Source organism: Semicossyphus pulcher, unplaced genomic scaffold (genome assembly GCF_022749685.1).
Source record: "Semicossyphus pulcher isolate SPU_LCO1_2020_fin unplaced genomic scaffold, fSemPul1.0.p SCAF_17, whole genome shotgun sequence".
Lineage (NCBI taxonomy): Eukaryota > Metazoa > Chordata > Actinopteri > Labriformes > Labridae > Semicossyphus > Semicossyphus pulcher.
Window position 1 is genome coordinate 18,914,984 of NW_027211681.1, and position 15,264 is coordinate 18,930,247.

Here is a 15,264-nt window from a genome sequence, read left to right on the forward strand (position 1 = left end):
AAAACCTACATCAAGATTAAAGCTGTGATCGAGAAGTTTGAAGGAAACCAGGAAGACAAAAACGCTTGCCTGCCTCACATTTCCCTTCACTTCACTGTCATCAAGCCTGTAGAAATCAGCACACAGCTCAGTGACACCTTCAATTACTTTGAGCTGTTGAAATGGGGAACAACATTCAGTCTGTAAGCAGAATTGAAATGGTTGATCCTCGTGTTGTGAGAGCACAAACTTTAGGCATTAAAATACAAGCCTGAATGTGTGTAGAGGATAGAGAATGAAAAAGACGTTTCATTATCAACAAACTGATCTGAGTTGATCTCATACACAAGATGATTTCATCATATCTGGCTCTCAATGACAAACACGTACACTACAAGTTTTTTTAAGCTGGAGCAAAGCATGCCCCTTTCAAGTACTTTAAAAATGCCTTTGCTGCCACTCCTTATGTCCATATGCCACATAATGGTGCCTCATAGTTGAGGGGGCTGGTGTCCCACAAAACATGAGCAATTTAACTACAGGTTAGTATACTTGTGATTTACTCTTTAAAATGAATTTATGAACAAATATATAACACAAAAACAAGACATACTTCTGAAAGATTTCCCCCGCATTGCTGGCAATAGTGCCACTGGTATCTTTCTACTTGGAGTGGTACTTTCACACATTTGTTGTTTCATATAGTATTCAAGATAGTATCATATTTAATTAAGTGAAAGAATTATCACTCGTTCTCAGTAAAAAATAAGTAGACAAAAAGGTTAAATGTAAAAAGTGAAAAAGAAAAAACCTGCAAACATCTGAAACAAAAGCATGTATCAATTTAAGACCCACAATTAAGATGTCCAAGCTAGACTTACTTACTTACTTAGAATACACCAGGAATGACAATCATTATAAACTTCTGTCACATTGATTCAACTTTTTTTTTACATGGGGATCTGAGACATATCAGGGGACAAAAAAAAAGAAATCAGAAACTAATTTGGAAATATTCAGTGCAAAAGTGGGAAATGGCTAATGTGTCGATGTAGCAGAACTTCAGAGTTATTGTTTTACTTAAGGGGCTAAAGTAGTACTGCAAGTTGTAGCGAATAATTCCTAGTTTGGATACACTGTTGCCGAGACAGCCGAGTTCTCCTGCTTGCAGACTCTGTGCTGGCAGTGCCTACCTGTTCCATGATTTATTGCCCATGAGCAGCTGCACCCTCAGCCTTCTTTGAATACCCTGACATGAACCATTACAGCTGAACACCAGAGTTAGCCAAACACTGTAAAACGTTTCCTCGTCAATAACGTCCACTTATCTCATTTTTTTGGATGCCATTGTTGCTGTTGGCAGATGCACCCAAGAGACAAAGCAGAAATCAGTTAACAACATACTCGTTTAGCCGGGCGTTTGAGTTAGTGACTGTTTGTTTTTATTGTATCTGGTTACTGTGGCTTCAATTTTGGGTGCTTTTATGCATGTGGCTCATGTGGCCACCTTATCTTTTATGCTTCTATTTCTCTATGTCATGTTCACGTAAAGCACTTTGTGACTTATGTCCGTAAAAAGCGCTATATAAATACACTCACTGTGCTTACTTAGACAGAGATAAGTATGTAAATTGGAATGTTTCCCCTTTTAGAAACGGTTTACACTGCAGTTCCACCACAGCGGCAAATCGAAGCATGCAGCCTTTGCCATTTTCAATGGACCAGGTAACGCCAGCATTAAGCTGCCAGTGTGTTGTTATAGCATTCCAGTGTTGCGGAAGCAAAACGTGCGCGAGGAGTAAACAAACAGCGCCTGCTTTACATTCACACGCCCTGTTGGCTCCACAGTTTCCACAGACGCAGTTTCGCCGATGTTAGGCCTCTGTTAGGCCTCTGTAATAATCGCGCCTCGAAGTGGCAGTTTGTAAGGGGCTTTTATTTATCTCTCTTTTGTCTGAACCATTGAAGCCTGACTGCATCTGTGCATTTGATGTGGTCTGAAGTTGGAATAGTGAACAGTGTAAACTATTAAAAATGTTATTTGTGATTTAACTTTGACTTACAGCAGTGCTGTGCTGAGGGAGCTGGAATTTATTCAGGGCTAAATAATCGGGATCAGAAATGCACAACAAAAACCTGCATAATGAAGTTACCAGAATGTTCTATTTCCACACACAACTCAAAAGCAGAGGATGACTGGTGGCCCAACAGAGATAAACATCAGAGTTTGAGCGGCAGTGAGGGGGAATTTTGAACAGTAATCAGCTGCAATGTTAAACAATGCATTGTAGCTACATTAAGGGTGAAGTCCAAATGCCTTTAATCCTGAGCAACTCACTGCTGGAAATGGGAGCGGAGCGGGTAGATTGGTTGAAACTGTGGACACTGAGGAAAGGTTGATATCAGGCTTGATTTCCCACTTAGGTAAAGTAAGTCACCTCTTTCCATCTTCTCAGTGGTACACCACACACACTGACTCCGCTGGGATTAGAAGATGTCCTGGCACATTTCCCAGCTACCTTGGTCCTTCGCCTCCCAGTAGCCACCCTTGTAGACGTGCATGGTCTCTCCGGATACAGGGTCGTCAAACTTCTCAAACCACAGTGCTTGGTAGTTGTCTTGATGGGCGCCTAGAGGAAGGGAAAGAACATCTTCAGAGGTAGATGACGCTTAGAGGCACCTAATGGGAGGGTTTAGAAGCCACTAAGCTCTGAAAACACATCTTGCTTAGATGAAGCGGATATGCTCTCAGATAGTTCCCTAAGAGATGTTTCCGATCGCTTGTTCTTCAGATGCATCTTAAACACGCAAAACCCAAAACAGGAGATTGATTTCAATCAATCAGGCTCACATAAATAATGCCCAGGACCACAGTATACTGATCAATGACAGACAAAATGCTACTCCAAAATACTCAAGTGCTAGGTTTGTGCCAATTCTACAGTTAGGCCCTGTGTCCACCTAGCGCCTTTTGTCAATTGTTCCCAATGAGGACAGAGCGTATGTGGCTGCACTTTTTTCCAGGCAACCAATCAGACGGGGCGCCACTCGTCACCCCGGTTACCACCAAACATGGACGAGCAACCTGTTTCTGTCTACCCGGAGCTGTAGCCTATGATATGACAAACTAACAGTATCACAGTAGAGACCAAAAGGCCCGTTTGTGGGAGCAGATTGGCCCGACACTAAATGTTGCTGGTAAGTGTTGTGCTTTTATTGCCCTAAGTGTTGTAAGCTAGTTGTTAGCTGTGTGGTAAGTTAAACTAAATGTTGCCATAGAAACAAAACCAGAGTGCAGCGTTTTTCCTCTCACAGTATAAGCGCTTCATCCCCGTGCTTTTCTGCCAGAAGAAGGCGCTCTGTGGACACGGGGCCTTAGTTACAGTGCTCTATAGGGCTCCCTATAGACTACAAACACAGATCTAAAGAATAAACAAAACAGGGGATAATGGAGAGGGACACTTATGTTACTTGCTTTTGACTTGAGCTCCATAAGGCCCTTCCTTGCCTTCCGCTAAGAAAACAAAGCGCAAAAGGATATAAAGGAGGAAACGATGGAAAATTTAAAGAACTGCTCTAAATCTAGAAGTAATTCATACACCAGAATTTGTTTTAAATATTTGCACTGGATGCTGCGCCACGTGATCAGAATACTTGCTTGCATAAGGGGAGAAAGATGGTCCATAAGGTACTGAAAATAGAATAATGAAGGATGAATCTTTCAGAGTTAGAACGTAAAAAGATTGGGAATGATCTTAAGATGAAGGCACAGGGGAGAACACAGAATGAAATGTAAGGGGCTACTTGCATGCAACAGGTGTGTGAGGGGGAGAATCCTCTGTGTCAGCTTAACATCATGAAAAAGAAAGATGTGAATCCACAACTCAAACAGAATCTAAAACACAAACTTCTTGTTTATGCTCCTTTTAGAAGTGCTGTGTGTAGCATTTTAAGCGAAGCAAGCTAAATACAAAAGGAACAGCTAAACATACTTCACAGAGAGCAAGTTGGGACAGTTTCTGATCTCTATCTCATGCAGCACTTCCTGTTACAAAAAGGATCAGCATTTTTTGTTTGCTTTTCTTCTGTTAAGCAACACAAGCTAACAGACGCTGTGGGGGCTAATACGAGCTACAAATCTTCAATGTTCTGGACTCTGTTATTTAAGTTTATTAAATCTAACAACAAGAAAATAGTGCTGTTAAATTTGTAAGTAATGTATGACCTCTGTCAAAATTGTTCCAAACAACATGTGAGAAAATGCAAGCTATTTCTCCTTACATGTCAGAACTTATCTGAGTAACTGTAAGGTCTTTAAGAACATGCTTAAACCCCTTTTACCACGACAAATTAGTGTGTTGACGCTGGGTTTTCAGACCCGCTAATAGATGCTGATTGTCTCTTTTCCCATTGCCAGTGGAGTATACTCCTATCGGTCTCATTTCTGCAAACGCATCGGAGACAGGGTTAGTAAACAGTGAAGATGTCACGGTGGTTAGGTCTTTATTTGATCCATTACTCATTCAGTCTGTTTATCAAACTTGGCGCTGACAAATTTGGAACGATGTTCGAGCGCTGGACGGAGACGGTTCGCTGAGGTGACGAGGAGTCGCAGAAGTTCCCGGCGGAGCATAGCATCTCGCTGGAAAGGGGGTGGAGATTAACGCATCGACACAGATTTTGTGTTCCCATCAATGCCGTTTGGAGCCGAGGCGATAATTACGAGTCATTTGACCCCGGTCTGAATGTCGGTTGAAACCTTTCCCACTAAGCAAAAAAGCCGGTGTTAGCGGGTTTTTTGACCAGTGGGAAAGTGGCTTAATAACATTTGTTGTGCATTGCTGATTCTGATTATTCTGCCCTGAATTTATTCCAGAAATAGGGCAAATTCTCACTCACTGCTCTGTTAAAATGCTGCACAAAGCACCTTAAAAGTGCATGCTACGTAAAGCTTTAAAGTGATACTTGCTTTCTTCAGAAACCTCATTAGCTTCTGTGGCAGTCTCCACTGCATCAGCTAAACGGAACAGAAATGGACGAGGGGATGTTAACAGGTTGATGAAGGGTTTACAAGATGGTGTAGAAGACAGCGATTTGCACCTACAGTATAGTTTAGTGTAGTATAATGTAGAGCAAAGATCAGAAAGGACTAGGAGATGAGTACTTGCTTTTCAAGGGTGAATCATTGATTGAATCCTCATTGACAGCTTAGGGTTGAGACAGAGACAAGCAGACAGTGTTTTCCAAGACAGACAAAGTGGGTAAAAGATGAATGAACAGACAGACGTTGAGATAAATAATAAATAAACACCAAAACAAAGCTAATAACTGTATGTTTACCTTCCTCTGGTGTGCTTGCTGCTTTAACAGCCTCCCTCTCCCTCTCTCGACGGGTTATGCGCTGTTTCTCCTCCAGTCTCTGTTTCTCTGCGTTGGCTTCGTCCCAACGGCCGTCCTCCATTAACCGCTGGTCAGGGCGTTTTCGACTGTCAGTTGGTGCCACTCCCTCTTCAGCTTCATTGAGCGTCAAGGCCAGTGAGGAGAAGAAGTACATGTTCTCTGCTCCCTCTCTGTGAAGTCATCAGCATAAGCGTCAAAGGCACAAAGCTACAGGATCATTTGTTTAAAGAATGTTCTCAACAAACTCACGGTAGAGGATTCTTTGTCCAGATCTCTTTGGCTTTGAGCGTCTGGTAGACGGTCCTCTGTTTGCCCTCGGTGCCGTTCTCGCCCTTACTGCTCTGCATTACCCGGGAAAACTCCATCTTCTCATCCCACGTTCCTGATAGCACGTAATGGGCCTTTCCATCCTTGTCTGTTACAACTCCTGTTACCTGAAAGACAAACACAGCAGTTCAGGGATTTCATTCAACTTTCACTCAGTGGCTTCCTTATGAGGTACAGCTTTACAAAGTAATACAGTGACACACAACAGCTCTGCCATGAACTAAACTTCCACTCTATTATGTTTAGTTTTTAATGACATTGTTGGAAATGTGTTGATTCAATTATATACTTAGCATTTTTGTCCTTTCATTTACATACGTTAGGGGAGCAGAACATTAGAAACACCTGTAAATACAATGCAATCACACACCATAACTCACTATGCAACAGTGCTACATCATATCAAATAAACTTTAAAGGCATTGATGATGACGACTTCATGGCAGGATGATGTATAGGATTGTTGAATTGTATTGATAAAGAAGTACAATAGCTCTTCTTTACTGCAGCTTTACATTTAGGAAGTGCTGTATATTTGATAGAGAAAGAAAAGGACTGTGAACTGACCTTTCTTGGAACATCTCTGGAGAAGTAACTGTAGGGAGTGAACTTGAGGTGGCAGCGATCTCCTGTCTTGTGGTTCACCACATCTATCTCCCCTGACTGGACGAGCACAAAGAAAAGAGACTAAATGCTTTGCTGTCTTAAAGATCAAATCTAGTAGAAGAATAAGCAAGACGTTTGATAAAGACATCTCTGCCAGTTATTTATTCCTAGGTAGTTGTGTTAAAGTTTTGTCAGCTTTCAATTTACCTGGTCAATCCATAATTTGCCAACAATAATGTTGTGAATTGTTGTAGTCACTTTCTTCCAGGAGTAGTGATTGTCACTCTTCTCGAATATACACTGGATAGAACCTGGGAATAGAGAGAGAAAAAGCATAGGTCGTTTTTTACTTTCACACCCAAAATATAAATATAATTTTCCAGAGATATGGTACGTACCAGTGAGTTAAAACATGCTGTCATAAAAGCTCAGGTTACCAGAGCTTGCCTTGCCATCTACTTTAGGATGTGTATTCTTTTTACAAGTAACAAATAAAACCCCTCATGCTTATATGTATCCTTAAGCCATACTATCTCCTCTGTTAGCAGCTAAATCTAGATTCTCAGAAATGCAATCCATCATAAAAAATATATATGATCAGGTCTGGCTTGTTTCCTTTGAATGTCCAGGTTACAGCATTTTACCCTACTGAATTCAAACTAGCATACTTTTCCACACTGATACAAGTTGTACTCTGAGGGCTAGCTTCTCAGTCTGCACGAACTCACCCAAAGGCATGATGGACAGATATTTTCCTCTAAACTTGCTGGCCAGAGTAATTTCCTGTCTGAGGCTCCAGCCCTTTTCAGAGATGGCATGGTGAGCAGCAGCAGGTGGGTGGTGACTCACCTGAGAAGAGAAGTGATGTGTAAGAATCTTGTCAAACATAAATGTGATCCTCTAGTTTCTATCTTAAAAGTCATGTGTTACTTGTGTGATGCTGCCTTTTCACATTTGGTTTAATTTCCAGTGTTGTTTTCAATCTACCTGTTCACAGAGGGAGCGGTAGCCGCACTCTGTAAGCCGATCAAGCTCAAATGTTTCTCCAAGCAGAGGATTGAAGGGTTTTCCTGTGCGGTGCACAGTAGTGGAGTAGGAGGAGACTGTGAATGCAGCGACATAACACATCTGCTCCAGAGAGCTCTGACATTTGGCAGCTTTATCCAGCAGCTCGTAGTACTCCAGGTCTTCAGATAGACGTTGCAGCATTGACAGTGGCTCATTGAAATTCACCTAATAGTTAAAGAGAGAAGAAGTGTGATTACTCCTGGCTGTTATCCCAAGCAAAGCAGCTTAGATACCAGTAGGAGAACATGTTTCTTACAGGCATTGGTATCTTTGAGAGCTCCTTTCCAATACAGTTCTTCATGATGCTCCACAGATTGAGGTAATAGTTGGGCTTGTCGGGGATACGAGTCCTTCTTTGTCTAACTGGCTCTAGCTCGAGGGGCTGTGGAGACTCTGGATTGGATGCCAAAGACAGCTCATCAAACTGGAAGAGAAGAAGAAAAACAGCCTTAAGGGTCAGGTGGCTGTTGCACGGGGGAGAAGAGACAAGTCAGTGCAAATCAGAACATGCTTGCAAAAAATGAAGTGAACACACGTTTGTCGACTGATCATCCATTCCAGTCTCACTGCTGAGCCCACTGACGTTGCTGCCAGATCTCCTGATGGACATATAGACAAGAACACAAGAAGAAATATAAATTAAAAAAAACAGTTGAGGCTGAAAAAAAAAAAGAATATTTTCATGTAAAAAAGACAAACGGAAAAATTACCTGTGATACTTGGGATCAGCAGGGACGGTGATAAACTCTGCTGGGTCTTCCATAGCATCAAAGAATTCATTATCATCATCCTCGTCACTGGCGTCACCTTTTCCTGAACCACCTAAAGTGCAGACAGATAGTTTGAAAGGTCTTTTTGGCACTGTTAAGCGGCAAGCTCCTAGTAAAATCAACAGTCCATACACAGAAGTTTAGTTAGGGATGAGAGCCTCACCTTTGTTACCTAAGGCAGAATTGCTGAATGACGAGGGGAGAACTGTAGCTCCTCTGAAAGCTCTTTCCAAATGGTTGTGCTGTTTGGCCAGCTGCTCCAAAGTCTCCTCCAGCCGTATTCTCTGGTCTCTTTCCACCTGTAGAGCCTTCTGCCAGCGCTTACTGTGGCTCTGGGCCAGGGACAGGAAGTCTCTACACGCCTTAAGTGGCATGCAAAAACAGAGAGCAGCATGTCAGCGAGAGAGTTGAAAACAAGGATGTGCTTTTCTCTGCAATTGAAGCTTCAGTGTCTTACATTGATCATTGCATTAGAGGTGATTCTGAACAGCGTGGCTCTCTCCGTCACTTGTCTGATCTTCTCCCCCATTTCCCCTCCGACTCGAATCGCCTCCAGTTCTGACAAAGACCTGTGTTGAATAAAGGAATAAAAAAGTGCTTCTTTGTATTGTATTGTTTTTTCTAAGAGTAATCAAACTGCTTAGTGCGATAGCTAATACCTTTGGAGGGCAGACCCATGCTTGACAATGAGATCATTGCAGGTGGTGAGGTCCTCCACCTTGCTGTTGAGTGTGCGAAGTGTGGACTGGACTTCTGAGTTACGGCAGCCTCCACCCTGTCCTGAGGTGGGGGGCACTGCAGGGCAATCATCACCTGAGTCATCTGAGGGAGACAACAGAGAAGATGATATAACAAAAAAAATAAGACAGACAATAAGACAGTGTTTTACACATAGGGAAGAACAGTCTTTTGCATTTTCCGTCTTACCAGATTCGGCCTGCATGTGGACGGCCTTTGCCTTGGCTAGCTCCAGCGCCGTGATCCATCGCTGACGCTCAATTTCTGAGCTGGCCTTCAGGTGGTAGGTCTGCGCCCCTCCATTGGAAATGACAAAATTGCATGAGTCCTCTACAGCAATATTGGCTGTGGCCAAGTTGATGGTGCCTCGGCATGTGTGACCCATCTCCGCCTGGGTCCTGGAGTGAAGGGAATGAAGGACAGTCATATTCAAATTCCCTGTTTGATGTATTCAGAAAGCTATATATTTGGACATAAATTGATTATATATACATTCATCTATATATATTTATAGATATATATATCTGGACATAAATTGATTATATATACACATTCATCTATATAGATATAGATATAGATATATCTATATATAGATATAGATATATCTATATATAAATATATATATAACAAAATGTAATATACATACATACATGCTCAAGGTTTCTGCCTGTTAAAGGGAAGTTTTTCTTTGCCACTGTGCCAAATGTTGCTAAGTACTGGTCATGGTGGATTCATGTTGGGTCTCACTCTAAATAATATATATTTTTAAAAAGAGTACCTAAAGTCTAGACCTGCGTGTCTTGAGATAACTTATACCTATACAAATAAAAATTGATTGACTGATTGAATAAATTTGATCAAATTTGACATATAGTGCTATTTTAAGTGCACTGCTTATTCAAAGGGTCTTTAAAAGCAAAAGGTTAGCAACAACCTGCGAGAGCAATAGCCTCTCCAATAGGTACCCCACTGGCTTCCTGTTTAGCAGGAGAAAACTCTGTAAATTCATTGCATATTCAGTCATATGCCTGTAACTCACCTGTAGTAAGAGAGCAGCCCATTGCTCAGAACAAACCAGCGTCTCTGGTAACCTTTAATGTAATTTGTCCATTTGAAGAGCCAACCCTTGTAGTTGTCTCCAGGGGTTGGAGTAGGGGGCTTAGGCTCCGACATCACAACAGCCTGTGGTTTCACCGGGTGAAGTTAGAGCCTGTGATGAAAAAATCAATTGAAATTTGAATTGAATTTTAATTTGTGGACATGCTATTGTTTAGTCTGCTTAATGTGCATTTGATGTCTTGGTCACACTTTCTAACACTTAAAAAGGTTAGCATCAACAAATAGAGATCAATGCTTAGCTGCTTGGGTTTTTAGGGATCAATTTCAATTTAAACTTAAAGCACCTGTGAGGAGTTTTTCGCTGGTTTGGCTGATTACTCTATATAACCTACAAAAGGAAACCAGACCATCAGTGACAAGACAGATTTTTTCTATATAGTTGTTTTTAATGCCTGAAACTGCTGGCGGGGGTTAGGTGCCAGACGAAGTGAATAACTGCACGCTACCGTTGTTTACATTTTCCAGGGCAAAATTCTAAAGTGAGTGATACATATTAAAGCACCAAGAGATTTCTTGTTAAAAACCACCACTGAAGCATGTACAGGACAAAATCAGCAAACTGTTAAGGGGTACGGCTTTGTTCACAGGGGGCGCTAAAATCAACACAAAAAGTTCCTCACAGTGGCTTTAAAACATTAAATCGACGAATAAATACTTACTACCAAATGCTGGAGAACAGTAGCCAAATTTAGATTATACACATATGAACGAATGCTGGATGTCCATTTTTGGCATTACCTTTAACAGGTAAGGATGTTAGCTAACATTAGCTACAGCAGTGAAACCCCCTAAAACTGAATCGGGATTAGCAAGGTGATGTTTGTTTCTATTTGGCGTTAATATTGAATCTGCAATTACAACATAACAATACATTTTGGAGAGCTGACATGAATCCTATAGCAATGTACTGTTTCGTTAATGTTAAACGATACTGTAAAAGCAACTCTCAAAGGGTTGATATAACACAGCTCACTACCGATAACATTCAATTTAAACCACCAGTTTTTTCCGGAATGACATGCAAGTGTTAAACAAATACAGCCTGCATACTACGAGGTACTTCCAGGAACAAGAACATTAAAGCTACTTAAAAGTGTCCGTCACTAAGCTTACTGCTAGCTAAACAACAGGAAGCTGTCAAACCAGCTGATACGTCGTTGACGAGGCTACAACCGTGCTATCTAGCTCAAACATTTTAATAACACTAACACTTTATCATATGTTCGTTACGCTTACCTACACCGCGTAAGACTTCAGTTGTTAATGCTGTGCATTCCGCGTCGGAGGAGGCGTTGTAAGCTAGCTAGTGATAGCTTAGCTAACTACTTTCAAGGGGATGTATTGAGGAGAGCGACTACTTTTCTACAGGTTGTGCAACAAAAATTGCTTCCGCACGGCCCCTCAACTGTCAACGTTAGTTCCACCCAGGAAAGGAAATGAACTGAAATATATTTCATGATTTCATAATACAATGTACTGAAACAAAACTGGAACTTAAACACATTTGCATGTAAGGAAAAATAACTAGTTTATAAATATTTTAATACTTTGAGTGTTAAAGGTATTTTGTTCATCAAGAGCAAAGACCGTATATATAGATCTATATATATATATATATATGTCATTGATCAAGATTGGCAGTAAATCTAACGAAAAGTTATTGTTTAATTCACTTGCTCAGAACATATGTACACTATTAATTTGAAAGGGTAAATAATAAAATTAATTGTATTATTATTAAAATTATTTTAATTATTTATTTTAATTTAATCAGTTTGAAGAATTCCAGATTACATTAAGGGACACCCTTTGACTAACCACCTGCCTCTGTCATGTGCCATTTAATAACCGTCTAATGCAAACATTTGTGAGATTTATGATCATTATGTCAGGTCATATTTCCAGTAATTATGTATTAAACATCTATCAGAGGCAACTTTTTGGTGACTTAGCTTAAAGATTTGTTAATATAGAATTTTAACAGTAAGGAAAAAACCATAGAAGAGTAATTTTCAAATTCAAATCCTGTTTTCCATTCCACAGTGATTTCACTGTTTTTATACCATAGTTTTGTTTATTGTAAACTACATTTAACTTTAAAAATCCAAAGGAAAATTGCCATTTGCTTTTGCTACCTATAATAAGAACCTAAACGCATTTTTCTATGAATACTTCTTCCCCCTCTTCTTCCCTACCGTACCTGTTCCTGGCCTCATGCCATAAAATATGCAATAGCTGTCAGGAAATGAAATGATTGACACTTCACATTATATTAGCAGGTACAAGTTTCATTAAAACAATATTCTCATCTTGACAGTTACCTCCTGAATTACTCTTCACCTGTTAAAATTCGCAACAAAGAAAACAAAAATTAAACATTTCTTTCATCTGTAGTAATTTATTGGACATTTCTTCACTACAACAATGAAGCTTGTATTAGGCATGAAATCAAAGCAGTTACATTACTTAAAACATCCTGTGTGTGTGTGTGTGTGTATTTCCGTGCATGTGTCAGTAAGTGTGCATATCAGTGAATGTGTCAGTGTATATTTGCTTTACAGATAATTCACTCCTCCCCCTAACTTATTTGGTGATGGTGTTTGCATTCATACTTTTCCCACTCCCGCTAAGCACAATATATGGTGTTTTCTGAGATTTCTGCTTCTCCTGAAGCAAAGCCACCGTCCCTAGGGGAGTGTCACTGCTGCTCATCTTCTTCAGCAGAGCCTCTTCCTCGAGCTTTTTCATCCTCCTCTCCGTCTTCATCTTTCCAGACCCTTTTCCATGGAACCGATGCGACAGCTGCCTAAAAGCTTCTTTCGGAGTGAGTCTCCGCCCAGATTCATCCACATATTCAATCTTAACGTCGGGCTTATAGCTCTCCTTCTCCTTGAAGTCTTGAGTGAAGCCTCTGTATTCTTCTCGGCGACTGTACTTGTCGTCAAAGCCCATCTTGTCCTCAATGCAGTAGTTGTCGTTGGGCAAGGCGCCTTTAGGTGCTCTGACACGAGCTACTTTCTGCATTTGAGTGTCCAACAGACCTTTGTTTTTGCACAACAGCAAGGCAGCTGCAAGGCCGGAGTTGACGATGGGCTCTTCATCCAAAATGGTGGCAGAGGCTGTGGAGAAATCTGGTTGTTTCTGCTCTTCATCCAAATTAACTGTGCTCCAGCCAACATTCTCATCCATCTCTGAATCTGAACCTCCAGCATCATCTTTCTCTTCTTCCTGTTCAAAGTCCATCATATCTTCTTGGTCCTCTCTGTTGCCGGACAGTCCATAAGTTGGAATATCCCCCAGAGCTCTGCAAAACTCTGAGGTGGCGTTGAAAACAATGTTGTTCCTCTTGTCGGGGTCATTTTCACTTTCCCCTTTAACAAGCACTTTAATCTGCTCTGCCACCTTCTCCCCAGAGTCTTTGAGAAGCTGCTTTTGCTTCAGCTTCCTCTGCTTCTCCAGTTGTTTCTGGAGCTCCTGCTCTGCTTCATCCTCCTCAAAAACAGTAGGCTCAGGGGGTGTGAAGTCTTCGTCGTCGCTCATTTCCATTTCTGCGGTTCTGATATCATCAGACAATAAGGGGATACTGTGTGACGTTGTGCTCTCCTCCTCCTTTACTTCCTCACCTTCTTCATCCACCGGTTTGAGGCCTCGACCACGTGTCCTGGAGCCAAAATCAGTGCTGCGGGTGTCATCAATGACAAGCTCATCTGCTGCTGTCTGTTTCTCCTTCTTCCTGATCTTCTTCACACGGCGTTTTGTCTTTTTAAAGCCCACCATTTCCTGCGGTGTGTAATACTCTGAGGCGATAGTGAGAGCAGGCATATCCAGAGATTGGGCCTGATTTCTTAGAGCCTCTCTCATGGCCTGTAGCTCCCGCTCTCGCTCCCCATCAGCAAAGCCCCCTGTATTTAACCGGAAACTCTTTTTCTTCTCCCCCTCAATTTCCTCATCATACTTTGATAGTACAGAGCGGGACTTGATTGTAACCATATCATCCACGCTCTCCTCTTCTTCATAGGGCTTGTAATCTGGCTTTTTCTTTTTTAACTCCACATTCTTTTCTGCTTTTTCCTTGTCAACCAGTCCCACATTTACAAGCACATCTTCCTCCTCTTCAAGAACACCTTTGTCCTGTAGGGTCAGGATGACAGTCTGGCCCTCATTGAAGGAATCCACTTTGTGCTGCACTTTGAGTCCCTTAAGATCTCCAGATGTGTAGGCCTCCTTCTTGCTTTGTGCAAACTCCTCCTCCACCAGACTGCTGACACCAAACTCCTCATCCATCTCTTCCAGAAGTTTAGCTCTTTTCTCTGCCATTTCTTTTTCCTTTGCCATCGTTCTGCTTCTCTCAACCCAAGCAGCAGTGTCGTCCAGCCAGTCATCCTCTGCTAAGGTCTTGACTTTTCCCAGTTTCTGATTCTGGATGCGTTTTTCTTTCATAGCTGCAAGCTTCTCCCTCATCTCTTTCTGCTTGTTAATGAGAACAGGGTTGATAGTCTCAGCCACCAGCGGTTCCTCTTTGGTCCCGAGCTCCTTCTTGTTGTCACTCATTTCCAGAGGCTTAAGACCCAGCTTGGCTCTCAGTTTGTTTGTGTCATCAATGCTGAGAGATGCATCACCGCTTGCAGACTGAGGGGCCACTTCTGCATTACTTTCTTCATATCCAAGATCAACTTTCTCCTTCTTAACTCGTGGCTCCCCGCTGCCCCTTTCACCTTTGCTGCGGCTCTCCCGTCCGCTTCTTTCCCTGGACCTGGAGCGTTTTCTTTTCTCTTTATCCCGAGTCCCATCCCGGTCTGTAGTTTCTCTCTCCCGGTCCTTATGGCGATGTTTCTTATGCTCGCGACGGCGCTCTTCTGTGTCCTTGTCGCGGCTCTTTTCCTTGTGTTTCTTTGATGATCCCATTATTTCAGCTGCAGGTTACAACAGTTGTAAATAAAAACTACTGCTGTCGAAGTAGGTATTATTGTAAAAACAGAAGTGTCCTTTCGCTAAGTAGCTCACGTTAGCTTTGAAGGCTAAGCGGCTATCCGACGACACAACTCACTCAGTGCGGTCACAGAAATGAAACCTTGTATTTGAAATGCGAAGGTAATCGGAAACAAGTGAGGATGTGGGAATAAATCCTTAGCTGTATGGTTTCTTCACACCAGTTTAACCATCAAAAGTCCACGTTACGGTACACAACTTCGCACTTCATCAAACGAACAGTGAACGACAATAATACTGTTTCCTGCAACGTAACGCCACTTCCTGT

General features: G+C 41.7%; 2 protein-coding genes across 3 annotated transcripts; both read right to left on the minus strand.

Moving 5' to 3' along the window:
* Nucleotides 1-1,879: 1,879 nt before the first annotated feature.
* osbp (oxysterol binding protein) lies at nt 1,880-11,334 on the minus strand. Of its 2 annotated transcripts, XM_069665984.1 has the most exons (16): nt 11,244-11,334; nt 9,928-10,098; nt 9,078-9,286; nt 8,810-8,972; nt 8,608-8,719; nt 8,314-8,512; nt 8,091-8,202; nt 7,916-7,979; nt 7,637-7,804; nt 7,300-7,545; nt 7,041-7,161; nt 6,520-6,623; nt 6,274-6,369; nt 5,629-5,813; nt 5,320-5,549; nt 1,880-2,609 (listed from the first exon to the last, which is right to left on the minus strand). In XM_069665984.1, exons 2-16 carry the CDS (start codon nt 10,059-10,061, stop codon nt 2,467-2,469), a joined length of 2,286 nt encoding a protein of 761 aa, XP_069522085.1. In that variant the 5' UTR covers nt 10,062-10,098; nt 11,244-11,334; the 3' UTR covers nt 1,880-2,466. The 2 variants fall into 2 exon arrangements, with proteins under 2 accessions (XP_069522085.1, XP_069522084.1); XM_069665983.1 differs by having other exon boundaries at nt 8,810-9,286.
* Nucleotides 11,335-12,385: 1,051 nt separating this feature from the next.
* sart1 (spliceosome associated factor 1, recruiter of U4/U6.U5 tri-snRNP) lies at nt 12,386-15,221 on the minus strand. The gene has a single exon (XM_069666494.1). The coding sequence runs from the start codon at nt 14,910-14,912 to the stop codon at nt 12,591-12,593; it is 2,322 nt and encodes a 773-aa protein (XP_069522595.1). The 5' UTR covers nt 14,913-15,221; the 3' UTR covers nt 12,386-12,590.
* Between the last annotated feature and the right edge of the window lie 43 nt (nt 15,222-15,264).